The sequence below is a fragment of the Apteryx mantelli genome, chromosome 3, assembly GCF_036417845.1.
Source record: "Apteryx mantelli isolate bAptMan1 chromosome 3, bAptMan1.hap1, whole genome shotgun sequence".
In the NCBI taxonomy this organism is placed as follows: domain Eukaryota; kingdom Metazoa; phylum Chordata; class Aves; order Apterygiformes; family Apterygidae; genus Apteryx; species Apteryx mantelli.
In genome coordinates, this window is record NC_089980.1 from 139842680 (window position 1) to 139870026 (window position 27347).

Consider the following 27347-nt stretch of genomic DNA (forward strand, 5'->3'; position numbering starts at 1 on the left):
TATGGGTCACTTCTATCCACTTAAATAAAATGAAAAGGCAGGCTGTCTCTGAAACTGATACTGCAGCACATAAGATCCGATTTCGTGTTCAACTGCTATGTCAAACAAGATAAGGCAGTAAGGTAAAGGCAAAATCAGGTAGAAAGCTTATTCGCTAGAGAAGCAAATGGCATGTTTTACAAGTTGACTTTATTAAGACTGCCCTTTTATTAAGGTACAATCTTCTGGAAAGTGATAGAGGAAAAGAATAGAGGAAGGAATTGAGGAATGCCGTTCTTCCCTGCTTTCTGTTACCAGGCATATGCAGAAGAGAGGATGGAAGAGCCTGAACTGTAGGAAGTTGCCTACTTGCCTACAAATACATGAGCCATTTGCTGACTCTTATACCCAAAATTGAGAATCTACAAAGGTTCAAAGACTACTGCAAAAATATACGTAAGTTCAGAGGATTCTGTAAAACAATGGCAGTGTTTTGAGAATAATTTGAGGCTGACTGGAAGGGACTGATCAGCCTAGTAGCCAATGCGGTTATTTTCTGCTTCTAGTTATTTCAAGTGTCCAGCTACAGCTTTTCAGTTTATAGGTCAGCAGAGCTGAATTGTTCTTGCAGACTTTTTTCAGACAAAAGTAGTACTTGGCTTAGTTGGGTACAAAATGCAAATGATGCTTGAAGTGGAGTGATCAAATCTCTGAAGGACTGGTGAAATGAAGAAATCAATTGGAACAAATCTGGAGGGTGATTTGGAGCCCAGGCCCCTTGCTGTTGAATTTGAGAGCTAGCATTTCACTTTTTAGTGAGGTAGCTTTGTAGAAGGTTAAATGATTAAACAAAACTTGCAAATTGAGCTGACAGTTGAAGCAGCTAAGGTTTGCTTTTTAACTTTTTTTAGAATCCCCTGTGAGTAATCATAGCTTACTTCCCCATCTTAAATCTATGCCCAGGTACAAGACATGTTTCGCAGAAGACTGAGCACAAGAAGCTGTGGCTTAATTCAGTTACATCTGTCGAAAGTTTTTGCAGAGTCTTCTGTGGGGAGGTATAGAGCGGTTGAAAGCCATCGGCCCAGTGACCAAGCCGTCTATGTTGCATCATTCTGCCACATGCTTAATTTATGACTCTGCTGGCTAGGAAAATACCAGGGCAATATTTCTATAGACATAAACTCATGGCTGCACAAGGCAGAACAAAAGCCTCTTCACTTTGTCAGAGGCTAAAAGAATTGCAGTTTTCTTCACTACTTAGTCATATTTATCTTTTGTTGACTGTAGCACTTGGTTGTATTCTTCCTGAATTTTTTTCAAGTCTTTATTTTTTTTAAGGATCTTTCTGCACAGTCAGCAATTGCTCTGCGAATACAAACTGTGTTTTGATCCAGTGTGGCTACTATCCTCTGCTATGAATTCTTTTGGATGCTAAAATTTTTAGTGAACCGAAAATTACTCTAAACACCTATTGGGAATCAAAAAAATAGACAATTTTTCCCAAATGGAAATTAAAAAAAAATGATATGGCAATAGAATTTGGAAAGGTTGAGATGGACAAATAACCCATTGCTCTAGTGAGGCTAGGAGACTACAGAATCTGTCATTCTTCCAATCAAAGTAATCCAATTCTGTGTCTGTCATTTTAGAAATTAATTTCCAGGTCAAAGTGTGTGTTTCTGCTGGGGACTTCAATGACTTAAAGGCTTCCAAATCCCTGCGAGTTATAGGGGAACACGTACCAACCGCTTTAGACTGCGGAAGTGCTGCCCTGGCCAGAAGTCAGTGAGTTTGTTTGCTGGCTTTGCAACTGAGGTATGGAGACGACACTAATGCAGCGCTGTGCGAAGGTATAGTTAATTTTATGTTGTCACTAGACAGGGCTGGCCCTCGCTTTGCGGGAAGCGGTAGTAGAGTCTGTCTTCAGCAAAACATTATAACCCTCAGCACAATCCATGCGTGTTATTTCCCCCCGCGCTGAGCAGATGTGCTGGCACGAGGCAGAGGAAACGCAGAATACCTGGGCCTGACAGGGGATCCCCAGCAGCCGGCAGGAATGAGGGCTAATATGGATACATGCGATGGCAAATTCCGAATCAGAAGTTTGGGAAAGTGTCTGCCTTGTTCTGTGCGTCAGTCGAATACGTGGTATGTTCCTGCCGCTCTTCTGCCTGGCACCCTGTGTCCTGCGGTAGCACATGCAGGAACTCTAAATACTTCTGTGCAAAATCAAAGTCAAGTAGTGCTATTAAAATAGCTTGAAGCTTGTTTGGAGGAAAACTGACAAGATAATTGAAGCAGTGGTAAACTTCTTCACAAATGCCTTACATTCAGTGCAAGTGTGGTTTTTTCTTTTCTTTTTTTCCCCCCCCCTCGGCTTCAAGAAGAAGCATATTTTCCTGAAGATGTCATTAGTGAGACTTCCTGAGGTCTGGTCTGCAGAGGGGTGGGGAGCTGAACTCTTAGTAATGACTTGCATATTAGATGCACTCTAACTGAAAGGTGCACTGCTAGTTTCATCCAAAAGGAATCTGCTTCTTATACTTGCTCCTATGGAAAGTGAACTCCAGCAGAGTAAGTGGAGAAACTTGGGAGAGTCGCATCATGAGCTCTCTCTTGATCCAAGCTAAAACAATAACGTTGACTTAATAGGTGGGTGTTACTGCCCAAATATGCCAATACTTAAGGTTATACTGTGGCTTTTAGAGTCAATTCTGCGTGTGCCTCTCTTGCCTACCATGCATGTTAAAGCATACCATATTAGTAAAAAGAAGCTGATGCTTGACCTATCCATCTTTTTTGTATGGTTGTCAGGTTCTGCAATTGCATGGTTAGTTTGATTGGACTGTTTGAGGACTAAAGGTTTAGAGAGCCAGGAACAGTCAAGCCATTTTGTGTAATTCTGCCCATCTCTCTAAAATGTCATTGCTGCTCCCAGCAGTTGAATCTTCTTAAAAGGTCTGATCTGAATTCACTTCCTCCAAAATGAGGCTGCTTTGTTAGAATATATTGAAAATAAACTGTCACTGTTATTACTGATGGCCTGTCAAATAAAATGTGAGAAATTGGATAAGTAGTTATGCTTACTGCTTTTATGTTCTCCTGATACTATGAAACTCCTTATTCTTTATACAGAAATAGAGAAATATGACTGGTGTGGGTAGAGTTGAGTGGAGAAGAAAATGCAGAGGACTAAACATGTGAGTTTATCTCTTGATACCTGTGGCAATAAGATCAAGTTTAAAAAAAAAAAAAAAAAAAGATTTTTGCAGTATTTCAGTGCAAAAGCCAAGGAGTGTCAAGTACCACCTGCTAGCTTCGGGTTTAAACAACACGGGAGGAGGTGTAAACTGTGGAACTCCCTTTTACAGGGTGTTGTGGATGCTAAGGTTTACATGGGCTTGGGGAAGTCTTTTTCAGGTTACTGAATATCTGGAAACTCCACCTCTTTCCCAAAGTCCCTAACTGCATACTATTGCAGAATGGGAGAGCATCCTGGGAAGTAAAATTTCATGCTTGTTCTGCTCCTGTATTCTCCCCTTGGAATCTCAGTGTTGAAAGCAGGATGCTGGATAATCAGAGAGGGTCAATCCAGCCCCGGAATGGCCCTGTTATATACAGATTAGTGCTAAGTGTTCAGGCCAATTTCAAGCCACTAGAAATGTTTCTTACATTTCCCCTGTGCACAAAAGATTCCCTCGGGGTGCTGAGGAAGCTCCTGGCCAACATCATTGCAAGGTGATCCTTTACCGTCTTTAAAGGCTGTGGTGAGTGGGGAAAGCCCCTGATGACTGAAAGAGGGAAAATTTCCTGCTTGTCTTCAGGAAGGGCAAGAAGGAGGATCTGGGGAAATAGAGGCTGGTCATCCTCACCTCAGTCCCTGGGAAGCTTATGGAGCAGATGCTCCTTGAAGCTGCTTCTAGGCACATGAAGGAGAAAAATGAACCTGGGATCAGCCGGTATGGATTCATCAAAAGTAAATTGTGCCTAAACTGAACAACCTGATGAGATGACTGGTTCTGTGAAAGGGGAGAGAAAAGTGGATGTTGTTTACTTGTTGACTTGAGCCAGGCTTTTGACATGATTTGCTATAGTATCCGTATAACCAAACTGGTGAGATACCAACTAGATGAGCAAGCTGTAAGGTTGATGGAAAAACTAGTTGGACAGCCAGGCACAAATGGTTATGCTCAGCTACACAAAATTCAACTGGCAACTGCGTTCCTCAGGTTTTGATATTGAGGCTGATATTGTTTAACACCTTTATTGGTTACTTGGACAGTGACAGCATATGCAGTCAGCAAGTTCATGGGTGATATCAAATTAGGGGGAGTGGTCAATATAAATGAGATCTTAATCCTGTTCTCTGGTGATACTTTGGGTTTCAGATGTGTACTGAAGGTCTGTATTTTAATGGTTAGAACTCTAATATATAAATAATCTAGGATTTGGTGCCTGCAGGTAAAACTTAACTGCCTACAGACAGTTTCATTCTTTTTCCTTTACTTTTAGAGCAAATCATGTTTTGTGTCACTAAACGTGGTTTGGATTGCTGTTCTCGTGCAGAAGTATTTCCGAGTGTTGTGTGTGGTAGCCGTAGTATAATGCGTTTGAATGTAGTAATATGACTGCAATCTTATCACGTTTGCCTGTTAGGGGAAATAAATGACAGCTCTCTTAAGGCAATTGTTTAGGACCTGGGTGTATTTTGATACTGAAATGAAATCTAATTTTGCACTAGTTAGGTGTTTAGCTCTTCGGTGGATGGTGCGATTACAAACCTGCATGATTAACTTCCTGATCTTTCTCACATCAGTTGGAATTTCTTACTTGCCTAGCAAAAACCATGTATACACCTGTAAACTCTGCACCTTCAAAAAAAAAGTGTGTGAAATTATTCAGCCAGCTAGGTTATCTGACCTTTGGCTTGTATAAATGCCCACCTGCTTAAATAAGAATTTTGTGTCTGGCATTTATGTTATGACATATATAAAAGCTGTCATGCAGTTGAGTAGCAACAGGATTAAGATCTGTTTGCCAGCTCTCTGGTGGTTGCAGTGTGCTTTTATCTTCAGTTAAACTTCAACTGAAAGAACCGGAGAGCATAAAAGAGCTTAAGTGCAACAGCTGTACCTGCCATATGTAACACTATGAAGTAAGCATAACCTTTGCCTCGCAGATGGACGATATCTTGGTTTTATGTAATTCTGTGGTAGTTCTATATAGGAACGTCCAAAGGAATCCTCATTTAAATGGTGGTTTTGTTCACTTAAGGACAAACTGATATGACCATTGGCAAGTTCCAACCAAGGAGTCCTACAGCATTCATTTCCACGATGCAACTTTTGTTTGGCAAGAGTTGAATTTCCAGAATAAAACTTTATTTTCAAGAGCACAAAATAGTTCAATGCTGTTGCTGGTAACTACATGTTGTCCTAAAACTGTTGTTAATGGTGTTATACGCATTAGATGCTGTCTTTCCTTCTGATAACTGTGCTGGCTATACTGGAGTTTGAGTGAACTTACTTATGTTTTGCAGGATTCTGAATACAAACTTCATTTGATAAGATCACTTCTTTATTTCCCTACTCTTTTTCTGACAAGTCCTGCGGCCAACATTCTGCTAGGAAAAAGGTATTTTTTGTTTGTTTTCTCCCCACTTCCCATGTGGGGAGATTTGAACTCACTCTTAAGTCTCTCATAAGACACAGTGATAAACATTACCTCTTATGGCTTGCGTTTTTGCTCTTCACAAGCTTTTTTTGAGCTCCATTTATGTTCTGTCCCACTCTGTCATCCCTTGGGATCAACAGAACTCATCTGCTCTCTCTCTTTTTTTAAATGTGTTTTCTGGCACACGGTGCACAAACTGAGCATTTTTGAGATTTGTGGCTGCTTGAAAGCTCCGGGAGGCTAGTGTTCTTGGCAGCTGTGGCTCTTGCAATCTCGAGCGACAGGGAGTGGATGCTTCAGCGGAATCACATCAAAAACAAAGCGGCCTGTCGCTTGTTCGTTAAATACCAATGTTGTAAGCATGAAGCCATTCTGAAGTGTTATCCCTTGCTAGCAAACCTGTCAGGCCACGCACGCTTCAGGAAGACGGCACGTGTGCATGTTCTAGTTGGGGCGACGAGCTGAACGTCCGGCCCGTTCCTGCTGGTGCCTGTTCCAAGGTACAGGTGTCCCCCACGTCTGAGGCCAGATTACTGCAACGTGCTCCGTTGTCACTTGGAACGCCGAGCTGCAGAGCGCGGGCTCCCATCGTGGCAAGCCTGACTGGATTTGGACACTGCCACGCGTCTATCTTGCAACTCCTAACGCTTTCAGTAACTTCTTCAAAAATAATTTATAGAGCAGGGTGAAGGGTTGAAAATGGCTAGCCATAGTCATCTTGAGAGCCCAGAGGCTTTCAAGTGGGAGTCTTCCAGGGTCAGCTCCAGCCAAGTACTTAGTGGGTGGTACAGATATGTTGAAAGGCACTGCACTATGTATGATGCCCACTTTGATTACCAATATTTAATTTGCATCCATCTCCAGCATTTCTTCTTAAAAAATCACCTGTAAGACTGCGTGTGCTGATGAAAGGAGTTCCTGTAGCAGTCCTTCCTTCTCTAAAGGTATTTGCAGTAATAGATGTAGCTCTGCTTTCTCATATACTTGCTCATTAGAGAACAGTTTACTTCTGGAAATACTGAAATTGAAGCTTGTTTTATCTTTATGAAATGTGGCTATCGCTTTTCTGGTGGCAGAGGGTGAGCAAATACCTTCTTATGCAGTTTGTCATAGAAATAAAATGGCACGATCTCTGTCCTTTCCTAAGTTTTCCTTTCAGTGTATCAGCTAGAATTAATTCAGTTCTCATCTTAGCCCCCCAGTTGATGATCGGATCCTCTTCTTACTGTCATGAACAAGTCAGCGTTTCTTTCGTGGTACCACCGTAACATCACTTAAATCACCTTTCCGTGGTTAATATACAGGAAAACATGAAAATGTTTAGGTGCAGGTTATATGAAAAACTGTGCTTACTTTCATTTAGAACAGTGTGATTTAAAGTTTCAACCCAGATTAAAGTCTCACTGAATTAGATTATCTCTGTTTTAAAGTATTCACATACGGGCACTTGTAAAGTCTCTTTCTCTTTGGTGTAAAGCTTAGAAGCAGCTACAGGGCTTCAGAATCTATTTGCTCAGCTCCTAACAGAGCATTCGGTGAGTTGTTTCCGTCTGAACTTGCAAGCTGAGGTGGTTGTTAGAAGGCTGAGAAAATAGCAGGAGTGGCTCATGTCAGAAGTGTGGTCAGAATTGCACTAATGGGTTTGTCCTTAATCAGGAAGAGTTTATTCATACTTGAACTTGGGTATGTTTTCTTTCACTAAATAAATATGTTTTAGAAAACTAGCTGAAGTTAAAAACAAAACAAAAAAACCAAAAAACCCTCCAAAATTGCATCTTTGCATTTGGCCCTTCTTGCTTCAAGACATACAGTTATCTAACAGCCTGAAAGCTATGTGAGAAGATACTTGCTTTTAGAACGCCACCGTGTTACCGATAGCTGTCTTCAGTCTTGGAGTGCCTCCTCTAAAGAGATGCTTCTGAAACGGTTTTCCATACTCTCCTTATGCTGAAAATGTGAGCAGGGGAGTACTGTACCTTGCTGGAGCTGGCAGCTTTCAGCTTGTTGGTATGGAAATGGAAATTTTGCAGCAAAGTGGGATCTCTCTGACAAAGCTTTGAGTTGTGGATGAGCACTTAACCCCAGTAATAGACTATTTTTATTTACAAGGTTCTCTGCAAATATACCTTTCTTAAGCAAGCAGCTAGTGTAATTCAAATGCCTTTTATTTTGATGTTTCAGGCTGCTGAAGCTTCCTGGCTATCTTTGACTTAATGTCTACTTTAGAGCTCTATACCACTGAATGTTTTCCAGTGCTGAAAGGAAAGAATGAGCATTAAGGTTTCCTCTTTGCTGTAGGGGAAGGAATGTGGAAAAATAATATCCTCCCAAAGAACTGCCTGGCTCAAGTCATTTACCTGTATCTTTCATGGTTACTTGAACGTGCAAATCTGATTGCTCTAGTTAGCCCTAACTTTCAAGATCACATCTGTGTCTTCTCATTTTGTGGATATTTAAAAAGCTGGAGGCTAAGATGCCCAGGAAAGCGTGGCGGAAGGCTAATTAGACTCTTCAGTAATGGCTAATGTATAATTGACACTGTACTGGAGGCCGAAAGGGAGGTAGCTTAGCTGAAGCTGGGACTTTGTGCGCATTGACAGTTCTGTAAAATTCTAGTTGGTCTTTGTTTCTGTCCAGTTTTGGTAGTTACTTCTGCATGTCCGGAAGATACCTATCAGGCTACTCACAAAACAACCGCATGAAATACTGTCTAATTGTAAATGCTGACTAGATTCTCATGCCGAGACCAAATAATGCTCTAGAGCTGGCTAGATCTCTAGTTGGCAAGAACCGGTCTAAAAAAACTTTTGGTCTGCGACCCTTGACTGCAGCTACCTTACTCCTCTGTTACGTAGAAGTGAGAGATTGCCCCAAGTCTTGTACATCTCCCACTGCTTTTTGTCATCTGTGGGGCTCCCACTCCTTATCTTTACAGTGGAATTTTATGAGTTATTGGTGTCTTGCATGGAATTTGATTATCCCTCTGTTTCTTTCATCAAGATACTCTTGTATTTGCTGTCTTAAACTTTCTGGATTTTGGTCCCTTTGTTCCTGCGTAGTTGACGGAATATCAGTGAGCTTCGCTGTCCAAACGGTGCCTCGTAGTCGTCTGGATTTGTGCTTACGCTGCTGATGCTCCCCTAAAACAAGTACATCTGAAAAGGAAATGTAAGGTGCAGGGTAGTCCACTAGTTCCCCACCACGTGGTGGGGGTAAAAAAAAAAAAAAAAAAAAAAATTGTGAAAGCTGTCTTGTGTCGGCACGTGTGGAAGGTATAGGTATTTATATGCTACTCATATAAGAACACAGAAGAGCAGAGAGGTAGGAGATGTATAATTTCTCTATATAAAACATCACTTAAATTAAGAATCTTGACTAGTGATTTATAGAAACACTATGTCCCTATTCTGTCAGAATTGGGATGCACTTGGGAGAAGCCGCCTCCTGCGGCAACCGATGCCAGCAGTTTGCTGCTACCCGCCGCATGCGGTAGTGCTGCTAGCAGCTTTCACCCAGTCTCCTACCGGGTCGGAGAGGGCTCCCCAATTCTGATGTTGGAGCGCTCGGTGAAGAGCATTTCTTGTTCACTGTATCTGCCAGTGGCCAACGGCTGAAGCGAATAGTCAACCTTGGTTGCAGCACTTAATGAACAAAGCAGCGCCCAAGCCGTTGTCTCATGGGGCGACTGAGCCAGGGCAGAAGGGCACAGAGCAGAGGCTGTGGGGTACGGCGGGCATGTCTAAGCAGTGACTTCAGAGCAGCCACCGAGCTTTTCTGCTGGGCAGTGTTAAGAAATTGTCGGTGCTTGACACTTCTCTCGTGGTAACGTTTCACAGAAGCACAGAACGGTTGAGGTTGGCAGGGACCTCTGGAGATCGTGTATGTCCAACCCCCCTGCTCAAGCAGGGTCACCTAGAGCATGTTGCACAGGATCACGTCCAGGCGGGTTTTGAATATCTCCCAGGATGGAGACTCCACAACCTCTCTGGGCAACCTGTTCCGGTGCTCTGTCACCCTTGCAGTAAAACTTCAAAAATTTCAAGGTCTATCAAATGGTATTTGAAGGCGATTGTGAGGGGCTGTAGGTGCTTCTGTTTAGAGGCAAATGCACTGTTTGCAGAAGGAGATTAGCTGGACAGATAGCTTCATCTGATAGAAAGCTTCACCTTTCAGTTCTTCAAACACAAGTGCAAGTTGTGAGCTAGTGCAGGTTCTGACTTGAGACCAGAAGGCAATGAACCTCCCAAGGCACCTTGACTTCAGCTCTCCGACTAATGTGGAAGCTGAAATGGATAAGAGAACCTTTTTTTTCAGCAAGGAGAAAAGATGATAAAAGATGGTAACTGTTTCACTATACTTCAGAAAACTGATAAGTAATGCTATTCCGATATCTAGTATTGGAGGACGAATTTTAGAATCCAGGTAGCATAGTTTAAAAGTCAGGGGACCAGAAGTATCTCAAGCTTTATTAGCACCTAGTGAAATTTTGAGACGGTGTTTCAGATGAGATTTTTCTCATTGTTAGTAATAAATATTACTCAGCTGTCACTTGTTTTGGTGACTTCAGTTAAGCTTATGCATTTAAGCCACCAGAATTAATGTAATGGTGTTCATGACTAAAGACAATTTTTGCTTGAAGAGGCATTTATGAAGTCTCCGACAGAAACCCTCTATCTTTTGTCAGCTGTGTTGCTAAAAGGCTGCTATCTGTGCCTCTCGAAATGGGAGGGCTGAAGCAGTGCCAGTCAATTTGGTCTTTCCGGATCATCCTTAAAGTGAATGTGTTGTTGACTCCATGCATAGCACAAGCACCTACGGTCTAATGTGTGGTGGGGAAAAAGTGCAGCTGCTTTGACTTTTTGGATGTATATAAACAACCTGCAAATGTTTGCATAAGATATTGAATAGTGATCCCCGATTCAAACCCTATTGCATTGAATGGTAAAGCCTTAAGGGAAGTATAGTATTCCAAATAAACATTAACAAATCCATAATGCTACACTGTGCCGCTTTCTTATATTTTGTCTGTAACGCATGCTTTCATGAATGTGTGGTGTTTTTTTCCTTCTCCTTTTTGGACTGTGTCCTTGCCTTAATAGGAGAAGGATAATCCTGTTGCTAGGATTCTAGACTGGCCCCCACAAGAGATGTAATTACCGACTTCCTACAACTCCTGTGTGATATTTGCAAGTCGAAGACAGGTTTCCAAGCTGTTGAAGCTGCTGCTGCAGGACAGGAGGTGTGTACAGGGCTCTGCCTTTGCACTGGGCTCTTCCCATGGTCTCATGAGTGCTTGAAGCTGCTTGGCAAACTTAATTGTAAAACTGGTCTGTTCTAACACACAGGGCAATTCTTTTTTCTTTAATTGTGATTAGATCCCCAATCTTGTTTGCCTCCTTGTCAGCACGAGTGTTCATGCAGCCTGAAGGAAGGGAGATGTGACGAAGGTGCAGGCCCATCTTTCAGCATCAGCACGGACACTTCATCAGCTCACAGAAGTCTGGCATCTTAACAGTACATTCGGTCACTTGAGACAAATGTAGTTTCTTTGCAGTAAGTTAAGTAAAATAACTTGTGTAAGTTTGGTAGTTGGTCACACTGTTTTTTAATGCATATATGTTTTCATATATAAATACTGAAAAATCCTCCTAGCAGGCCTGGTATGCTACCTGATGGAAGTAAGAGCTAGCTTCAGTTTAGCTCCTTGTCCTGTACACGGTGGCTTTCTGAAGATGGTTTATTTTTGAGCCTCCCTTGTGGGACTGCTGTACGCATGTTCCTGGGACTCTGAACTGTTTGGTGTTTGCTTTCCGATTGCTGTGGTGGTTTATTTTCTTGTTAGGAACTGCTGATGTATAGGGGGAGAGCCTTGCTGCCTGTCGTGAGCTCTTGTTTTGCCAACTAAACTTGGGCACCACTACAAAAACTCAAATATTTAATTTTGTTTCCAACAAATACTTATTGGGAGCTTAGGTCCATCTATATTTTATAAGGCTTATACGTGTAAAAATGGCAACTTTGTAGTATTTTACATCCAAATTCCCAAGACTTGCGTTGTGCAGGATGACCAGAAGGTACAGCCAGATGCGGTTCAGGAAGTCTTTGCAGTCCTAACCCACAGGACTGAGAACAGACTGTAAAATGAAACCACAGGTACTGTAACTTCTGAACTTAGATTTTTGGTTTGAGTGTGTGTTAGTGACTAACCTGTACATCTTCCAGTTTTAGTTTACATGTTATCTATCATTAGAGCCAGCAAACAGCTGGTTAAAAAGGATTTAGAAGACTTAAATGGAAGAACTATACTAGTATACTAGCCCAAGCCAGTAGCAGAAGGGTAGTAGTGTTAGACATAAAGTAGTCTTAAGGGCATGAAATGGGAGTTGCAGGATGTTAAACATCAGCTTTTCCCAAAAGCCATTGAATGGACACCATAGTAGTGGAAAGCCATAAAGCCAGAGCTTTCTCTAAGAAATGTGTATATAGAAGCTTTTACTCTTTTTCTGTGGGTTTCAGTTCTGTAGAGGTGACGGTGGGACATCATTTCCTAGCCGCTTATATTTCAGCGAGTCTGTTGTCTCTTCTGTAAGAATTGTGATCTTCTGATGTCACTTTTAGATTACTTCTGTATAACTTCTCAGCCTTCTCAAGCACTGAGAGAGAATTTGGAGGATCTCTTTTTGTAGGAGTTAATCTGTTAATCCCCACTGACAGATTTCCATCCCCTTTCCCGTCCCGTACACACATTATTGCCTGAAGATGTTACATTCAGTCCCGTGCTTCCTAAGTGCTGTTTTTGTTTGTTTGCCATTCTCTAAATCCAGGTATGTAAACTCTAAGTCACAAAGTTTTAAGTTGTTTTGTAGAGATGGTCACTTGGTTTTGCCCCCAGATATCTATCCTAGACATCAAACTTGTCCTAGTGTTTGAAGCTGATATAGTCCTGTCAAGCTTCGTTCAAACTGTTCAAACTATTTCAAACTTTACTTAAAACAAAACGTAGTAAGCAACTGTGTGGGAATTTTGAAAGTGTGGAGGGGCCACGTGGCAGTCTTCAGGATGGTCATGAAAGCGAAGCGCACATTGTCTTTCTGTTGGACAAGTTTTTCGCAAAAATTAAAATGACTTATTTGGAGCAGTACTTCAGTTTCCACGCGGCTGTATCCTTGAAATGAAATGTTCACAAATATAGACAGTTTTGGAGCCAGGTTCCTATCGCCACTCAGTAGCGATGTTATATATCTTATACCTGTGTTCTTGTTCTGCCTCACCTCTTCGGTGACGTTTCTTAGAGGAAGCAAATAATGAGCGTCCGTGAAACCACTCCTGCGGTGCAGTGTGCTGTCCTCCTTTAAGTTCAGGTTGAGCTCAGAGTTTTGCAATTGCCTAACTGAGCCCTTGAGCTAAAACCCAATTCTCTGAAATCTTGCCTCATTTTACTGTTTAGTCAAATTCACTTAAAAGTGGCGTGACGCACTACAGTCCTCAATGCTGTGTAAAATGATTAGATGCAACTGTGTATTTAATGGCACTTGGTTTCTAATAACATAGTGTTGTCCATTCCTGCTTGACCTAATTTCTGATTAAAACCTTGAATAGCATTTAGCTAATTGGATGAGTAGAAAAGATACTGCAATGTAGGTCAAGTCCTCCCAGTCCCTCTCTTCACTCCTCTCTCGTTACTGCCAGAATGAAGCAGTATTTTGCATGCTGCCGCTGCCTGACACGCTCTTCTGTAGTGACGGACTGAAAAGGGATTTCACATACAGGTTGTGTTTTTTATAGCTGACCTGTTTCTCTCTGTAAAACACTTGCATTGCATAAAGATTATTTCTTACTGAAGTAGTGTATGAGGAAATTTGCTACTATTTCCAAGTTCTGTAGCTGGAATTGGAATTCTCCTTCTAGAAAAGAGTGACTAAGAGGTAAGAAATCCATGTCAGATGCGAGGTTAAGATGTAACATAATAGGCAGGTTTTACTACATGGCCACTCGGAGCATACAGCAGACTGAGCTAATAACTTTTCAAGCTGCCATGGATTCCATGGCTTTTATGAAGTTTAAATTCTGTTTCCAAGAAGTACCAGAAAGAAGCCCAAAGTTACAAGAGATGATTATACTCAAAGCATTAGAATGGACAATTTTAATCTCTCCTTTATATAAATGAATAACCAGTAGCAAGAATTCAGAAGTGCGTTTTTTACCAAAGCTTGCTGAAAACATTCATGGATTGATGTTTTCTTTCGTATCTTGGAGACTATTACTCCCTTAAATCTTGATAGATCACTGTTTAAAAAAACAAAACAAAAAACATTGTAGTCAAACACAAGTTGCCATGAGGCTTTTGTCTTGCTTAATTTTGAATATTGGCATGAAATACTGTGATAGTTATTTGAGCAGAGTTTACTCTGCTCAATCACTTAGTGCCTACTTAAATTGAAAATTACGGCTAAATCTTATTTCTGTCAAAGGATGAGTTATAAAGGGAAAAAGCACTTAATAGCATTGCCCAATGAGAGTCATTCTGGACAGGTCTGGAGGAGGGAGTGTATTTTTATACACTTAACAAGGGGTTTAGCTCCTGCAGTCATGAATGATTCATTGCAGCCTTCTAAGGATCCTGCCTGCCTGTGGAGTAACTACATTTCAGTGAGGCGCATGCTAATTTGATGCGTTGAGAATAGTCTGAAGCTATTAACTAGTCTTAAACCTTAGCACACGTGAATGACAATGTTTATTCATTTCATGTGATATATGGAGCAGATTCCTTGTCATGATGCTCATCCTTCTTTGTCTAGTAGTCAGCACCGAACACTGGGTTTGGTTCAACAGTTGTTAAATTTCCCAAAGACTTGGAGTTGAAACTGACTGGAAGGAACTTGGTCCTGATGTAATCCGCTGCAAAAACCACAGTAGTGGAAGTCTTCAGAAGCTTTGTTTCCAGGCCTGTAGTTTCTAAGAGTATATTTTAGTCTGCAGTTAGCTTTTTCATTTTGGTATTTAAAGAAGGAAAGAGAAATGTAATGGAGATGTGCAGATAACTTGGTTGTGTGGTACTTTGGAAAAAATGCACATGCTGTTTCAATGAAACTTAAGTTTCAGAAGAGCTAATAACACCCATATTAATGTTACTGTTGCCTCAGTAAAATATCGGATCCTAATGAGAACTGTAGAAATTTTTCGTGTGCAAGAGTGTTGAAAGCTGAGCCTAATGAAGAAAATCACATTCTTCAAAATTTGGAGAAGCCTGAATAGCTAGGCAAGGCAGTGAGGCTATTAAAAGACACAGGGGGAAACTTGCTGACAGATGAGACTGAAACGGCTTTGTCAGAATTGCTTTTTCTGCTCTGCTGTTCATGCTGGCAGGTAAAGGTCAGACTCCTAGTTCTATTCTTTATAGAATTCAGGGTTTTGGAATGTGAAACAGGTAACAGGTAATTAGGAAGCATAGGTTGCTTCTGCATCTGGTTTAGTGTAATTACAATCCAGTGGCATTAGAGAAGAGTGAATGGGTAGCTGGCATCAGAAAAAAATGTCTCTGGCAAGCTTCTCACGCCTCAACAGTGAAATCGTGATGCTGTGGTGCTCTGCTGGAGCATTGAAGATTTATATGGATTTGGGCGATAACTGTTTTAGAAGGTTTTACTTGAACTGCTGGAAATAATAATGAAAGAGTACTGGAATGGGAATATAACTACTTGACAGAACTTTTTGCAAATGATGCACTGCAATGACATAGGTGTAAACATTGGCCGATGCATCGTGTTTGGCAAGACTTCCCACTTGGACATCGCTAGGTATTCTCTGGTTGTGCTGAGCTTTCCCTTCTAAAGGTAAGAGGTGATATGAATATGAATGGGGTGTGTACCTTGAAATGTTGTATTTTCCCCCACTTTGCCTGCTGTCAGGCACCCTGGTAGGACAAGTAACAACTACGATTGCGTTGTCTGCAAGTGCGCTCATGGTTTGAGTGAAGTAAGCCATGAAATATAGTGTGTGTCAGGCAAAGGAATAATAGCAGCCCTTGGGTTATAAGGGCACATAGTCTTCACGTGGATGTTTGACAAGCTTGTCTACGGTAGTGACACCGTCTTTCTGATCTGCTCCAGAGAGCCTGCAAGAAACCCAAGACCTGCCCTTTGGCTACAGGGATGGGAATAGGGCCCAAAGCAGGTTCCTGGGGGATAACCAACAGTGTTGGGAGGGCAGAAAGATGCATCTCTTTCTGTGCATGTCTGCGGTCTGGTACAGAGCCCAGAGCTGTTGCCAACACACTGAAGTGTTTTTGGCCAAAATAAGATCCCCTTGCTCCAGGGATATGTAGAGATGGAGACCCTGTCTTACCTCCTGTTTCAAATAGACTCAGTTGCCTGTGTTAGAGTTAAATTACTTCTGTCCTCCCCTCTTCCCAAATCTTGCTTTGGGGAAAGCGAGGCCAGGTTGTATGGGTGTGCTTCGAGGCTGAGACTTACTTGGGCTCGGCACCTGCCCTCAGTCAGTAGACTTCATGAAAGTGCTCTCTGCGTGTTCAGCTGAAGTTTTGTTTTGCGAGGTTGATATTTCACAAGCAGTGCATGCAAAAGGACGCTTAATTTTTCTTGGAAGCAGATTTTTTTGGGGTGATAGTCACAGGGGGATAAATGTTTGAGACTTATCTGTTAGCAGTAATGTTCAGGGATATACAGGCAAGTGATGCATTTCAGTATTTCACTGGAAAGAAGTGCCCGATTCCTGACAGCTCAGTGCAATTTGGGTGGTTATGTGGCATGTTTGAGATGTCATGAGAGCGGAGCTTTAGTGGCTACGCAATGGCCTAACTTTCCTAAATGGAAATCTCTACTTACCAGATTTTTTTTTTTTCCACTGATTTGCTGAGCAGTTAGGGCTGAAAGCAGGTGGACCTGGAAAGAGGAAGAGTGGTGGAGTGCTTAGTTAATTCCCATACGCTGGGTGGGGTGAAAAGATGTAGAAAAATGAAGAACAGAAGGAAGCATAAATCTAATTTGCATCTTTTTAGAAAGAATCTAGATGGAATTATGTATGTGGAGATCCCTCCTAAGCTAAGGTTGAATCTTCAACTTCTAACTCCTTCCCCACGTAACACCTTTTCCCTTATTTTTTTGTAACTGTAGACTAAACACAAAGGTGTAAGAGTTGAGGTTCTCCTTGCTTTCCTCCTAAGCTGTTTTCAATTAGTATAGCTTTTATCTTGCTCTTATGCTGCTTTGTTTAAGGATTCTCTTCCTATGGTTTCCCTCCTCTTCTATTAAAGAACTGAAGAAAAAGGAATAAAATCTAGCACTGGAAAACTTTCTACCTAGTCTACCTAGTTATGTATAAAAAGATGTAATAACAGGTTAACTCTTTAATCAAAGATACCTACTCACTGGAAAGATTTGGGAGGAGTTCAGAGGAGTTGAATATCCAACTTCTTGCAGATATACTGGCACATTACACATACATTTCTCTTGACTACATTGATTTAAATAACATCGATAGTGGGCACTGGCACTGTGGTGGTTTGGTTCAGTGATGTGCGGAAAGGGTTTTGGCATATTTTCAGCATTAAAACTTGACTGTACCAATGTCCAGTACCAAAACCCTTCTGTGTGTGTACAGACATCCATTTTATTCAGTCTCCTCTCCCTTGGTTTTGAAGGGTAGGTTATCTTACAGCTAGGCAAGTGCAGTGCATAAGAATTGCTGTAGGTCTTAAGAGCTCCCTCTGAGAATAGGCAGCTTTTACACCGGGTTTAGAGTGAGATTTTTTGCCACTTTGATCTAAAAAGCTTTCTAGAAATCAGGTGAACGCTTCAGTAGGCTGATCCTTTCAGTTTGGGGGTTAACAATGCTGGAAAATGCATGCCATATACCCCCAAAGCAGCAAAACCCCAAGGAAGCTTATTTATTTGTTTTGGCTTTTAATTTTAAATTCCTCCTCCTTGTGCTTCGCACTGATGCATCGATCCAGTAATTCTCACACTTCTCTCTTACGTGACCTCTCCGATTCTGATCATTTCTGCCCCGTAGATCCCTGGCGTAGTGCAGGGTTTGCAGCTTCCTGGAGGCATTACCACGATCCCCGCGATCCCTGGCAGGGCCCCGGCTCCCGTCGGGGAGGTTCAGCAGCTCCCGCCTGTGGTCTGGGCTCTTTGAGAGGACGCCTGCCTGCACCTTCCCCTTCTTCCTCCACCGCCAGCCTCATCCTGACCTCCGTCCTTTCTCCTCCTCCGTGCCTGCTGGTTGGGACCCAGCTCCGCTGACGCAACGATCTCTGCCTCAGCCCGCCTTGCTCCAGCATGGTAGCTGGAGCAGGCGTTGCGTGCGGAGCAGGTCGTGCACCCGGCCGGGTTGCGGAGCGGGGAGCGGTGAGGCTACGCACCTGAGCGAGCGGCCGTCAGCATGTGAGCACCTAACCGTTCCCAAACACCTGGCAGCACTCCGTTACACTCAGGCCTGGTATCTTCTTCGTATAAAATATAATAATATACTTAATGTGGGAGCGTACCTTGAGCTGAACGTGTTAGTACAATTTAAGAATTCACCTCTAAATTGGTTGGCTTATGGAAACCGAGATATCCTTGTGACCGACTCAAACAGCTTTTGAGCTGTAGTGGTCGGATCCATAGCGTAAGTCTTTCCTGCAAGCTTCGGAGGACTCTTGCTTACGGGAAAATTCTTGTAGTACCAGGCAATGCTGGAAATGCAGCTTTGCAGGTGTTGGGAGTCCTGATGCTGCAGACTTCTGCATGGCATGTTCAAAGTTGGGAGAGATGGTAGGCAGCATGGCCAAGTGCAGGAGTATTTTCTTGCATTGCATGGTAGTCGCCCGACCCAGAGCCCTGAAGTACAGTGTGGACTGTGAGCTCGAGTTCAGCAAAACCGTATCAAGAGATAAGAGTCTTGAAATGATTTCTGCTGCCAAATTTCCTTTCCTTTTGTAGTATCTCTTGCCTTAAAACATCTTCACTGAGGTGAAACCGAAGTGTTTCCATGTTTTTATCATACTGCCCATTCCAACCTTGTCCCCCCTTTTTAAAGGGATACAAGGACTTTGCGCAGCAACAGGAATCCTCTTATTCCATTGCTTATGGTCTGTTTCTGTTAAGCCTAAATAGCCTGTTGCTTTTCTTCCCTCAGGTAAAGAACCATGTGTCAAATAGGTGCTTCAACCATTTGGATGCAATTACAAGCTTGCTTCTCCGTTCTGTGCACGGCCTGGGTAAAATGCGCTTTTGCTTATCCTGATGTAGGTCTGAGGTATGACGGGATCTTCCCCTCTGGCCAGTGCTTTTAAGTTGGTGATACCAAGTAGAATCGCTTTGAAGAGCAGAGACTTTTCATGTATTTTATTCAGGATTTTGTTTCGTTGGGGTAGACTGGTGCTTGAAGGGGATTCTTTCTCTTTTCTGGCTTACCTTGCTTCTTAAATTTAATGCTTTAATTGCAGTGACATGAACAAATTTTTCACACCATAAATTCTCTAAGAAAGCTGCCTCTGTTGCAAGATGTGAAATTAAGAAATGTCTTTTCTGATGATCCTGATTTTTTGAAAGCTTTGCAGAAACCAGGACAGGTTGAGGATGCAGTGCAGTATGTACTATAAAATAGAGAAATCCTTTAACTGTTTTTGTTAATGATGAACCAACTTAGAGTATCTGAAGACCTGAGTCAGCAAAATTTGAGCATCAGCAGCACGCTCCCAAATATACAGCTTTTCCTATAGTGAACATTGACACTTTTAAGTATTAATAGCTATATTCAAGAAATGAGGGATTGGGGGGGGGTTGCTTTTTTTTTTCTTTTGTTCTGTTTTTTTTTGTTGTTGTTTTTTCTTCCTGTATCCAGTGGTGGCTTTTGCTGGTTTGTTCTTTGGCTTGATCTCGGCTAATGTTGAACATAGCAGCAAGGTAGTTGATAAGTCCTGACTTAATTTTAAAATCACTTTTGCAATTTCAGTTGTGTGGCAGATAAGTAGTTGCTTTTTGCTTTTTTTTTTTAATACACAGTGAGTAAACAAAGGCTTATAAATAAAAGATCTGGCTTAGGTGTAGCTATTTTTTAAAGAGTGTCTTTAAGCTCCTTGGACCTGGTTCTTCTGAATTGGCTTGTAAAGTAGCACGTGGTTATTATTGCATCTCAGGATGTGAACTGCTTTGCTCATCTCAGTAGGCTGAGACTTAGGAACTGCAGTAAAACACTTGTTTCTCAAAGAGCATGACGTGCCAGCTGTTATCGGGATGCTGCAAACTAGTCGTGGTGCTGAGCAGACAAAGCTGGTGGCTCCATGGCTTTTCCTTGTGGTGGTTGTACCAGTACAAGAAGCTCGGATCCTGCAGCGCAGGACTGGCTGCAGCTGGCAGAAATACAGTGGCCCGGCATGGCCACGGAGCGGCACTCCGGCCGTGGCCTCCTGGCCTCTGTGCCTCTTCATTAAAGGCAGCTGTGGATGGAAGTGTCCCAATCTCTGTTTATTTTCCTAAATAGGAAGCAGTCCTGCCATGGCGTGGCTCATGCAGGCTTAAGCGATCATGAGCAGTATTTGGAAAACTTGCGAAGTTTGGAATGCTGTTTAAAGTTATTTGATAGGGAGGCTACGTGCCCTTGGAAAAGACCAGCAATCTGCACCGCAGTGGCCAGGGACAGCTCACTGAATCCCCTTACCACCTTCCGGGGTGGCTTGACCAAACTGTTGATTCCTGCGTTGTCCTTGCGTCTGCCTGGGGATCAGGCTGCCTGAGATGTGTGTGCTTTGAGGTTTCTGGGAAACGTTTGGCCACTGTAACCCAGTCTTTAAATTCTAGTGTAAACTTTCTGCTATTGGAAGAAGCCATGGCTGCTCAGCCAGAAAAATTGTTTTTCAAGATGAGGTTGTCTAGACTGAGTTCAAGTGTCGGGCGTGTTTCCCAAATCTCGGACCGTTCTTGTGGCTTTGTTCTATTTAAACCATACCTAATTGCTTGGTGTTCGTGAGATAAAATGTATTCAGTGATCCAAGTCTTTTGATGAAGAACTGTGCTCTTGTTCATACTTTTGCAATAATTGCTGTGTCTTGTTTTTCTTCTTGCTAGATGTTTACTTGAATTTACGCATGATAAAAGGGTTTTCAAAGCTTATTATATGGCATGGGGTAGTGGATCAAAAGGACGTTTTTTTTCTGGTTATGCCTTACATATAAAAGTCACAGGTAGCCAGTCAGGCAAACGTTCCTAAAACTTGCTATTTGTACCTTTCCCTTGTCATACCTTGCTTTATTTTTAGTTTATTAGACTTGCAATTTCATGTACTATTTTTTCCAGAATTTTGAGATGGTGAGGGCAACATTACGCTAAGCTTTTTCAATATTTTTTCCCTTTGATATCTTCCTCTTTTTTTACATCCTTCTCTCCCTCCTCCCTATGTTTTCAGTAAACATAAGAACTTAAGTGAAACCAACTCAGATCCTCTGATCTCTTCCTTTCTTGCTGCATGGTTAAACACATGCGTCACTACTTCCATAGTTACTTTCTGAAGGCTGTTTCCATCACTTTGAGGGTGTCTGTATCATCTAATCAACTCTTACCCCTTGGTGGGGGGGAAGCAAGTGCGGAGTGATTTTCTTCCCCCCCCCCAATTTTGTCCCAGATATATTGGAGTGAAGTCCTAAACCAAAGGTGCTGTTTTTGTATTAACATCTTCTATGAGTTTGGTATCCCTTTTTAAGTCATGTAATGTTCAGCATTCACAATAGCCTGTGACTGTTGTCACAGCTTGGTTTGTGAAATATGCTGAAAAGCGTGTGGAACACAAACTTAAATGGAGATGGTTAACCTCTGTCCTTTTTTGACTATATCAGCTTCTTTTCATTACTTGAAGAAGGTCTGTATCACAGAAACATAGAATTCCGGAATAGCTCAAGTTGGCAGGGACCACTGGATCATCTAGTTCGACTCCCTTGCTGAAACAAGGCCCGCTAGAGCAGATTGCTCAGGCTGTTGTCCAGTCCAGGGGTGGAAAGTCCACAACTGCCCTAGGCAACTGTTTCCAGTGTTTGCTCACCCTCACAGTAAGAAAGCTGCTTTTTTTTTTTTTCTTATGTTTAGATAGAATTTCCTGTATTTCAGTTTGTGCCTGTTGCCTCTTTTCCTACCACTGAGCATCACTGAGAAGAGTCTGGCTCTGTTTTCTTTACTTCCTCCCTTCAGGTATTTATATGCACTGATAAGGTCCCCTTGGACCTTCTCTTCATGCTGAACAGGCCTGGCTCTCAGCTTTTCATCATAGGAAAGATGCTCCAGTCCCTTCATCATCTTAGTGGCCCTTCACTGGACTCGCTCCGGTAGCTCCATGTCTCTCTTGTACTGGGGAGCCCAGAACTGGACACAGCACCCCAGATGTGGCCTCACCAGGGCTGAGTAGAGGGGCAGGATCCACCTCCCTTGACCTGCTGGCAATGCTCTGCTTAATGCAGCCCAGGATGCTGCTGGTTGTCTTTGCCACAAGGGGACATTGCTGGCTCGTTGCCTACTCTTTTGTCCACGGGCACCCCCAGGTCCTTCTCCGCAGAGCTGCTTTCCAGCAGGTCAGCCCCCAACCTGTACTGGTGCATGGGGTTATTCTTTCCCACAAGCAAGACTTTGCATTTCCCTTTGCTGAACTGCGTGAGGTTCCTCTCTGCCCATCTCTCCAGCCTGTCGATGTTCCTTTTGAATGGCAGCACAACCATCTGGTGTATCAACCACTCCCTCAAGTCTTGTATCATCAGCAAACTTGCTGAAGGTGCCCTCTGCCCCATCATCCAGGTCATTAATGGAGATGATAAACATTATTGGACCCAGTGTTGACCCCTGGGGGACACTGCTAGTGACTGGCCTCCATCTGGACTTTGTGCTGCTGATCACAACCCTCTGAGCCTGGCAGTTCAGCCAGTTTTCAATCTACCTCAGAGCCCATTTATCTAGCCTGCGCTTCCTCAGTTTGTTTAAGAGGGATGTTAAGGGAGACAGTTTCAAAAGCTTTGCTAAACTCAAGGTAAACAACATCTGCTATCTCCTCATCCACCAAGCTAGTCATTTCATTGTAGAAGGCTCCCAGGTTGATAAGGCATGGCTTTTGTTTTCATTGACTCCTCCCGGTCACTTTATGGCCTTTGTATGTTTTGAATCGGTTTCCAGGATTACTTGCTCCATCAACTTTCTAGGGATTGAGATGAGACTGAGCAGTTTGTAGTTCCCCAGATCCTGCTCCTTGCCCTCCAGGATGATAGGAGTGACACCTGCTTTTGCCCAGTCCTCAGGAACCTCTCCCGATTGCTGTGATCTTTCAAAAATAGAGTGGCCTTGCAAAGACATTGGCCAGCTCCTTCAGCACTCAAGGGTAAGTCCCATCAGGTTCCTTGGACTTGTGCATGTTCAGTTTGTTTAAATGTCCCCCAATGTGATCCCCATCTACTGAGGGTAAGTCTTCATTGCTTCAGACTTCCCACTGGTCTCAGGGGCCTGGAATTTCTGAGGCAAATCTTACCAGTAGAAACAGAGGCAAGGAATATATTGATTACCTCTACCTTTTGTGTCCCCTGTCCCAGATCCTCTGCTCCATTCAGCAGCTGCCTCACATTTTCCCTAATCTTCCTTTTGCTGCTGATATACCTGTAGAAGCCCTTTTTGTTGCCCTTCACATCCCTTGCCAGATTCAACTCCAGGTGGGCTTTGGCTTTCCTAACCCCATCCCTGCATGCTTGGACAGCATCTCTATATTTCTCCCAAGGCACCTGTCCCTCTTTCCACCTCTTGTATGCTTTCTTTCTGCGGTTGAGTTTAGTCAGGAGCTCCTTGTTCACCCACACAGGCCTCCTGCCACTTTTACTTGTCTTCCTGCATGTCTGGGTGGACTGCTCTTGAGTTTGAAAGTGATCCTTGAAAATCGGCCATCTCTCCTGGAAGCCTCTTCTCTTGAGGACCCCATGGTATGATTGCACTTCTTACCTCATTTTCTGCAGACTGAAGAATTCTGGAGAAGTTGACCTCATTGTTTCTTGTGCAAATGTTACTCCATTCCTTTTGATCATTCTTGTTGCCCTTCCATGTGCTTTGTCAGTGTTTTGCTCTTTGAGTAGATAGGAGCCAGAACTGCATGTGGTACTTTGGTCCTCTGTGCACTTTTTCTCCAAGCACATCATAAACTGTTATAGTGCCATTATAGCTTGTTTCAGACTCTCTTCCTTTTCTAGTGTTTTGTTTCTACTTCTGAGAGCTGAATGATATCAGTCATGTCTATGAAGACTACTCACAGGTCTTTCCTCAGTAGAGATGGCTTTTTTCCTCCCTTTTTGGTAAGGAAAGCAGCACCGTAAAGGTCTCAAGCCATCTGGTTAGTAGCATTTCTCTATGCAATTTAAAGTCTTGATTGGTGTATGCGTGGTGGGGAGAGAGGCAAAATAAAGTTTCTCATCCATCTCATCTCAATTAAGGTAAGTCGGTGAACAGTTTAGGGGTTGGAAACCTGGTTTTCTCTCCCAGTGAACAGGCAGCCTTTTTGACTACTTGCGTGTTTCCAAGGAAGTGTATTCAGTTATAGATTTGCATTATTTTGAAATCAACATTAATGGTTAACCTGGAATTACAAACACTTCTCCTGAGTGTTTGGGAACAGGCCATATTGATCACCATTTTTGCTATACCCAAACTCACTACACTGCTTTAGTGGCTCAAACAAAATGACAGAGTTGTGTATATGGAAGCTGCCTGAGAGGCATATCCTCCTAAGTTCTTGTGCTCTGGGTACCGCGATGAAGAATATCCTTGTACATCTTGTCCTTTGAAAAATAACTTACAGTTTGCACTATGATCTGACAGTAAAAGCAGTCTTTCAAGGATACTGGTAGATAAGAAATTTGAGCACAATCTCAGCTGAGTTAAGTCAGTAAAACCCATGCTTGATAGGTGATACTGTGCTGTAGCTAGCTGTTCATAGTTTATAAGTTTCCTCTGCAAGATCAATGAAACGTGTTCCTCAGTTGCCTTTTAACAATTCTGTTGATATCTGTTCTTTGCTCTTCTAGTCTTTCTGTTCAGAAAGAGCATGTTCAAGCTGGGAAGGCAAAACAAGCAGCTCAAATCTTATTGTCACTTAGCCTTGAGGGTACTCACAGCTGTGTCACCCCATGAACAGTCTTTCATTCAGTGCTTTCATTCATATTTGTTGTTAGAGCCTGGTGTTGAACAGCTACCAACTCATGCTTATTCCTGAAGGAAGATGACTATGGGCAAGTAGAATAAAATTTGGCCCTCCTTACTACTCAAGTTCCTCTAATCAAAAGTTTTATTTATAATCTGCCTTCTTCCTCACCTACCTTGTGCTCTTTGGTGTAATCTACAAAAGAAAGTTCACCTTGACACCAGGACCTTTCACACGGATGAGGTGAACAGGTGAAAGTGTCCACTACGTGACTGCTACAACTGGCACGCTAATGGTGGAGGCACCACAGGATGTCAGTCCCTGCACAGTCTGAAACGACAGTACACGAGGCCTTGTCCCACACGGCATGTCTGAAGGAGAGTGTAACCATCCTGGTCTCAGGCTGCAGGGAACATGTGGAGCTCCTCCCTGGAGGCCAGGGCTGAAGATAACAGTATCCTCACCTGGGGGAGGTATGCGGTGCTTGAGTTGCCAGGTGAACTGTCTGTGGGAGGAGGTGAGCAGACTGCAGCATTAGGGAGAGCAAATGGGAGATTGACTGGTTATTTGAAGAGATGCTGCAGGGCAGCAGCCCAAGCCCCATGTTACTCAGAGCTATGATCAGAAGCTATGTTCAGGTGTTTGGGGGGGTGGGGACTCCCACACCGTTGAAGACTGGGAGTTTTTTGTTGCTGGCAGCCAGAAGGCTTTCTCTGCCTGCAGATGTTTGGTTGAAGTACAAATAAAGGATTCTGGCAGCAAGAGAGGAGGCAGTGCCTTCTGACAGGCTGGCAGGTTTGGGGCTGGTTGTGCCTCTGATCTATGAGTTAGAACCAGTGCCACCAAGAGGAAGTAGCTGGTGATAGTGGTTGGAGACTTCCGTCTGTAGGGGACTGAGGCACTTACCTGCTGACCACACTTACTGTCTTGGGAGGAGTTTTGCTTGCGAGGAGCTTGGATCTGGGATGTCGTGGAGAAGTTGGCAGAGCTCATCTGGTCTGTGGACTGCTAACCCTTGCTGCTTGTGTATGTGGGCACCGATAGAAACATAGAATAACTTAGTTGGAAGGGACCTCAGGAGGTGTCTAGTCCATCTTCCTGCTCAAAGCATAGTCAACTTGAGGTCACAGGAGATTGCTTGGGGCCTTATCCAGTTGGGTCTTGAAAACCTCCAAGGATAGAGACTCTACAGCCTGTTCCATTTTTTTTTTGACTGTTCTCACTGTGAAAAAGGTTTTATTCACTTGGAACCTCTCTTGTTTAGAGTTAAACCCAGTGTCTCATCCTCCCAGCATGAAGAGCCTGGTTCTGCTTTATAACCCTCTCATAGGTATTGGAAGGCTGCCCCTAGGCCTTCTCTCCTCCAGGCTGAACAAGCCCAGTCCCTATAGTCTCTCATCATACAGCAAGTGCTCCAGCCCCCTGAGCATCTTGGTGGCCCACTGCTGAACTCTGCCCAGTTTGTCAACATCTTCCCTGGTCTGGAAAAGGAGAAAAGGTTTCCTCCCAAAGGAGACCTTGAGCAGATCAAAGGTCATTGCCAGGCCTTGGGAACAAGACTGAGAGGCTTGGGGGCCCAGGTGAGGTTCTCGTAGGTCCTGCTGGTGAAGGGGAAAGGCTCAGGCAGGAAGCAGATGTATTCTGAGAGTCAGCTCCTGCCTGCCTGTTTGCGTTACAGGCAGGGCTTTTGTTTTTATGACCGTGGGACCCTCTTTGAGGGACAAAGACCGATGGGGAGAAATGGGATCCATCTGATGAAGTGGGATCAGAGCAACTTTGCCAGTAGGCTTGCTAATGTAGTGAAGAGGGTTTTAAGCTAGGTTTGTTGTGGGATGGAGACTGAAAAACAGAAGAGAAGCATAGGATGTGGGGAGGCACTCATAAATGAGGCATTTATGTATGAATGCGATGGGACTTGTCAAGAGTGCATCCAGATATTGAAAGTCAACAGGAAAATACAGTGCCCAGAAAGGAAAATGCATGCTTCCATTTCTGTGTGTATGAAATGGCAAATGCCCAAGAAGTAATAGCACTACTTTTTCTTCTAGTCTGTTTTGTTTGCTGTAGTGAAGGAGCTGATTTTGCAGCTGGAAATTGAGACTGTCTAAATCTTCTTGTCCTCCATGGGCTTTCAGCACACTGAGCAGAACAAGCTTTCAGATTTGTTTCATGTAGTGGTATAAAAGTATATTGGCTGTTTTGGAAATGCTAAACAAACCTGAATTGGGTGCCGATACAAATCTAGAAACCAAAGTGGTCTAACTTGAATCACTTTAACCACCTTGATTTCACATCCTGTTGCTGTGGGTACCCTTAATTATTTATAGCCAGAATCAAAATGGAATGAAACAGAGGCTGATACCAGAGTGAGTACAGACTAATCCCACTTAAATCCATTTTAAACTCTTTCTTAAAATGCTATGATGAGATTCGGTGTTCCGCTAGTAAGCGGAAGTGTCCTTGCGGTCAGTCAGGCTTGACATAAGTCACATAGCAAGTTTTAAAATAGCTTAAGTTGCTGTGAAAGGTAGACTTAA

At 43.0% G+C, this 27347-nt stretch overlaps 1 protein-coding gene across 2 annotated transcripts in view; it reads left to right on the plus strand.

Annotated features, from left to right (window-relative positions):
• Positions 1 to 27347, plus strand: part of ASXL2 (ASXL transcriptional regulator 2) — a 129805-nt gene that overhangs the window by 4568 nt on the left and 97890 nt on the right. The window contains exon 1 of one of the 2 annotated variants that reach the window (XM_067294491.1): positions 25163 to 25327. The exons of the other annotated variant lie outside the window; for it this stretch is intronic. Coding sequence (XP_067150592.1) covers positions 25178 to 25327 — 150 coding nt within the window. The 5' untranslated portion in view covers positions 25163 to 25177. Of the gene's footprint in view, positions 1 to 25162; positions 25328 to 27347 lie in introns of those variants that run through there. 2 annotated transcript variants of the gene reach the window in all.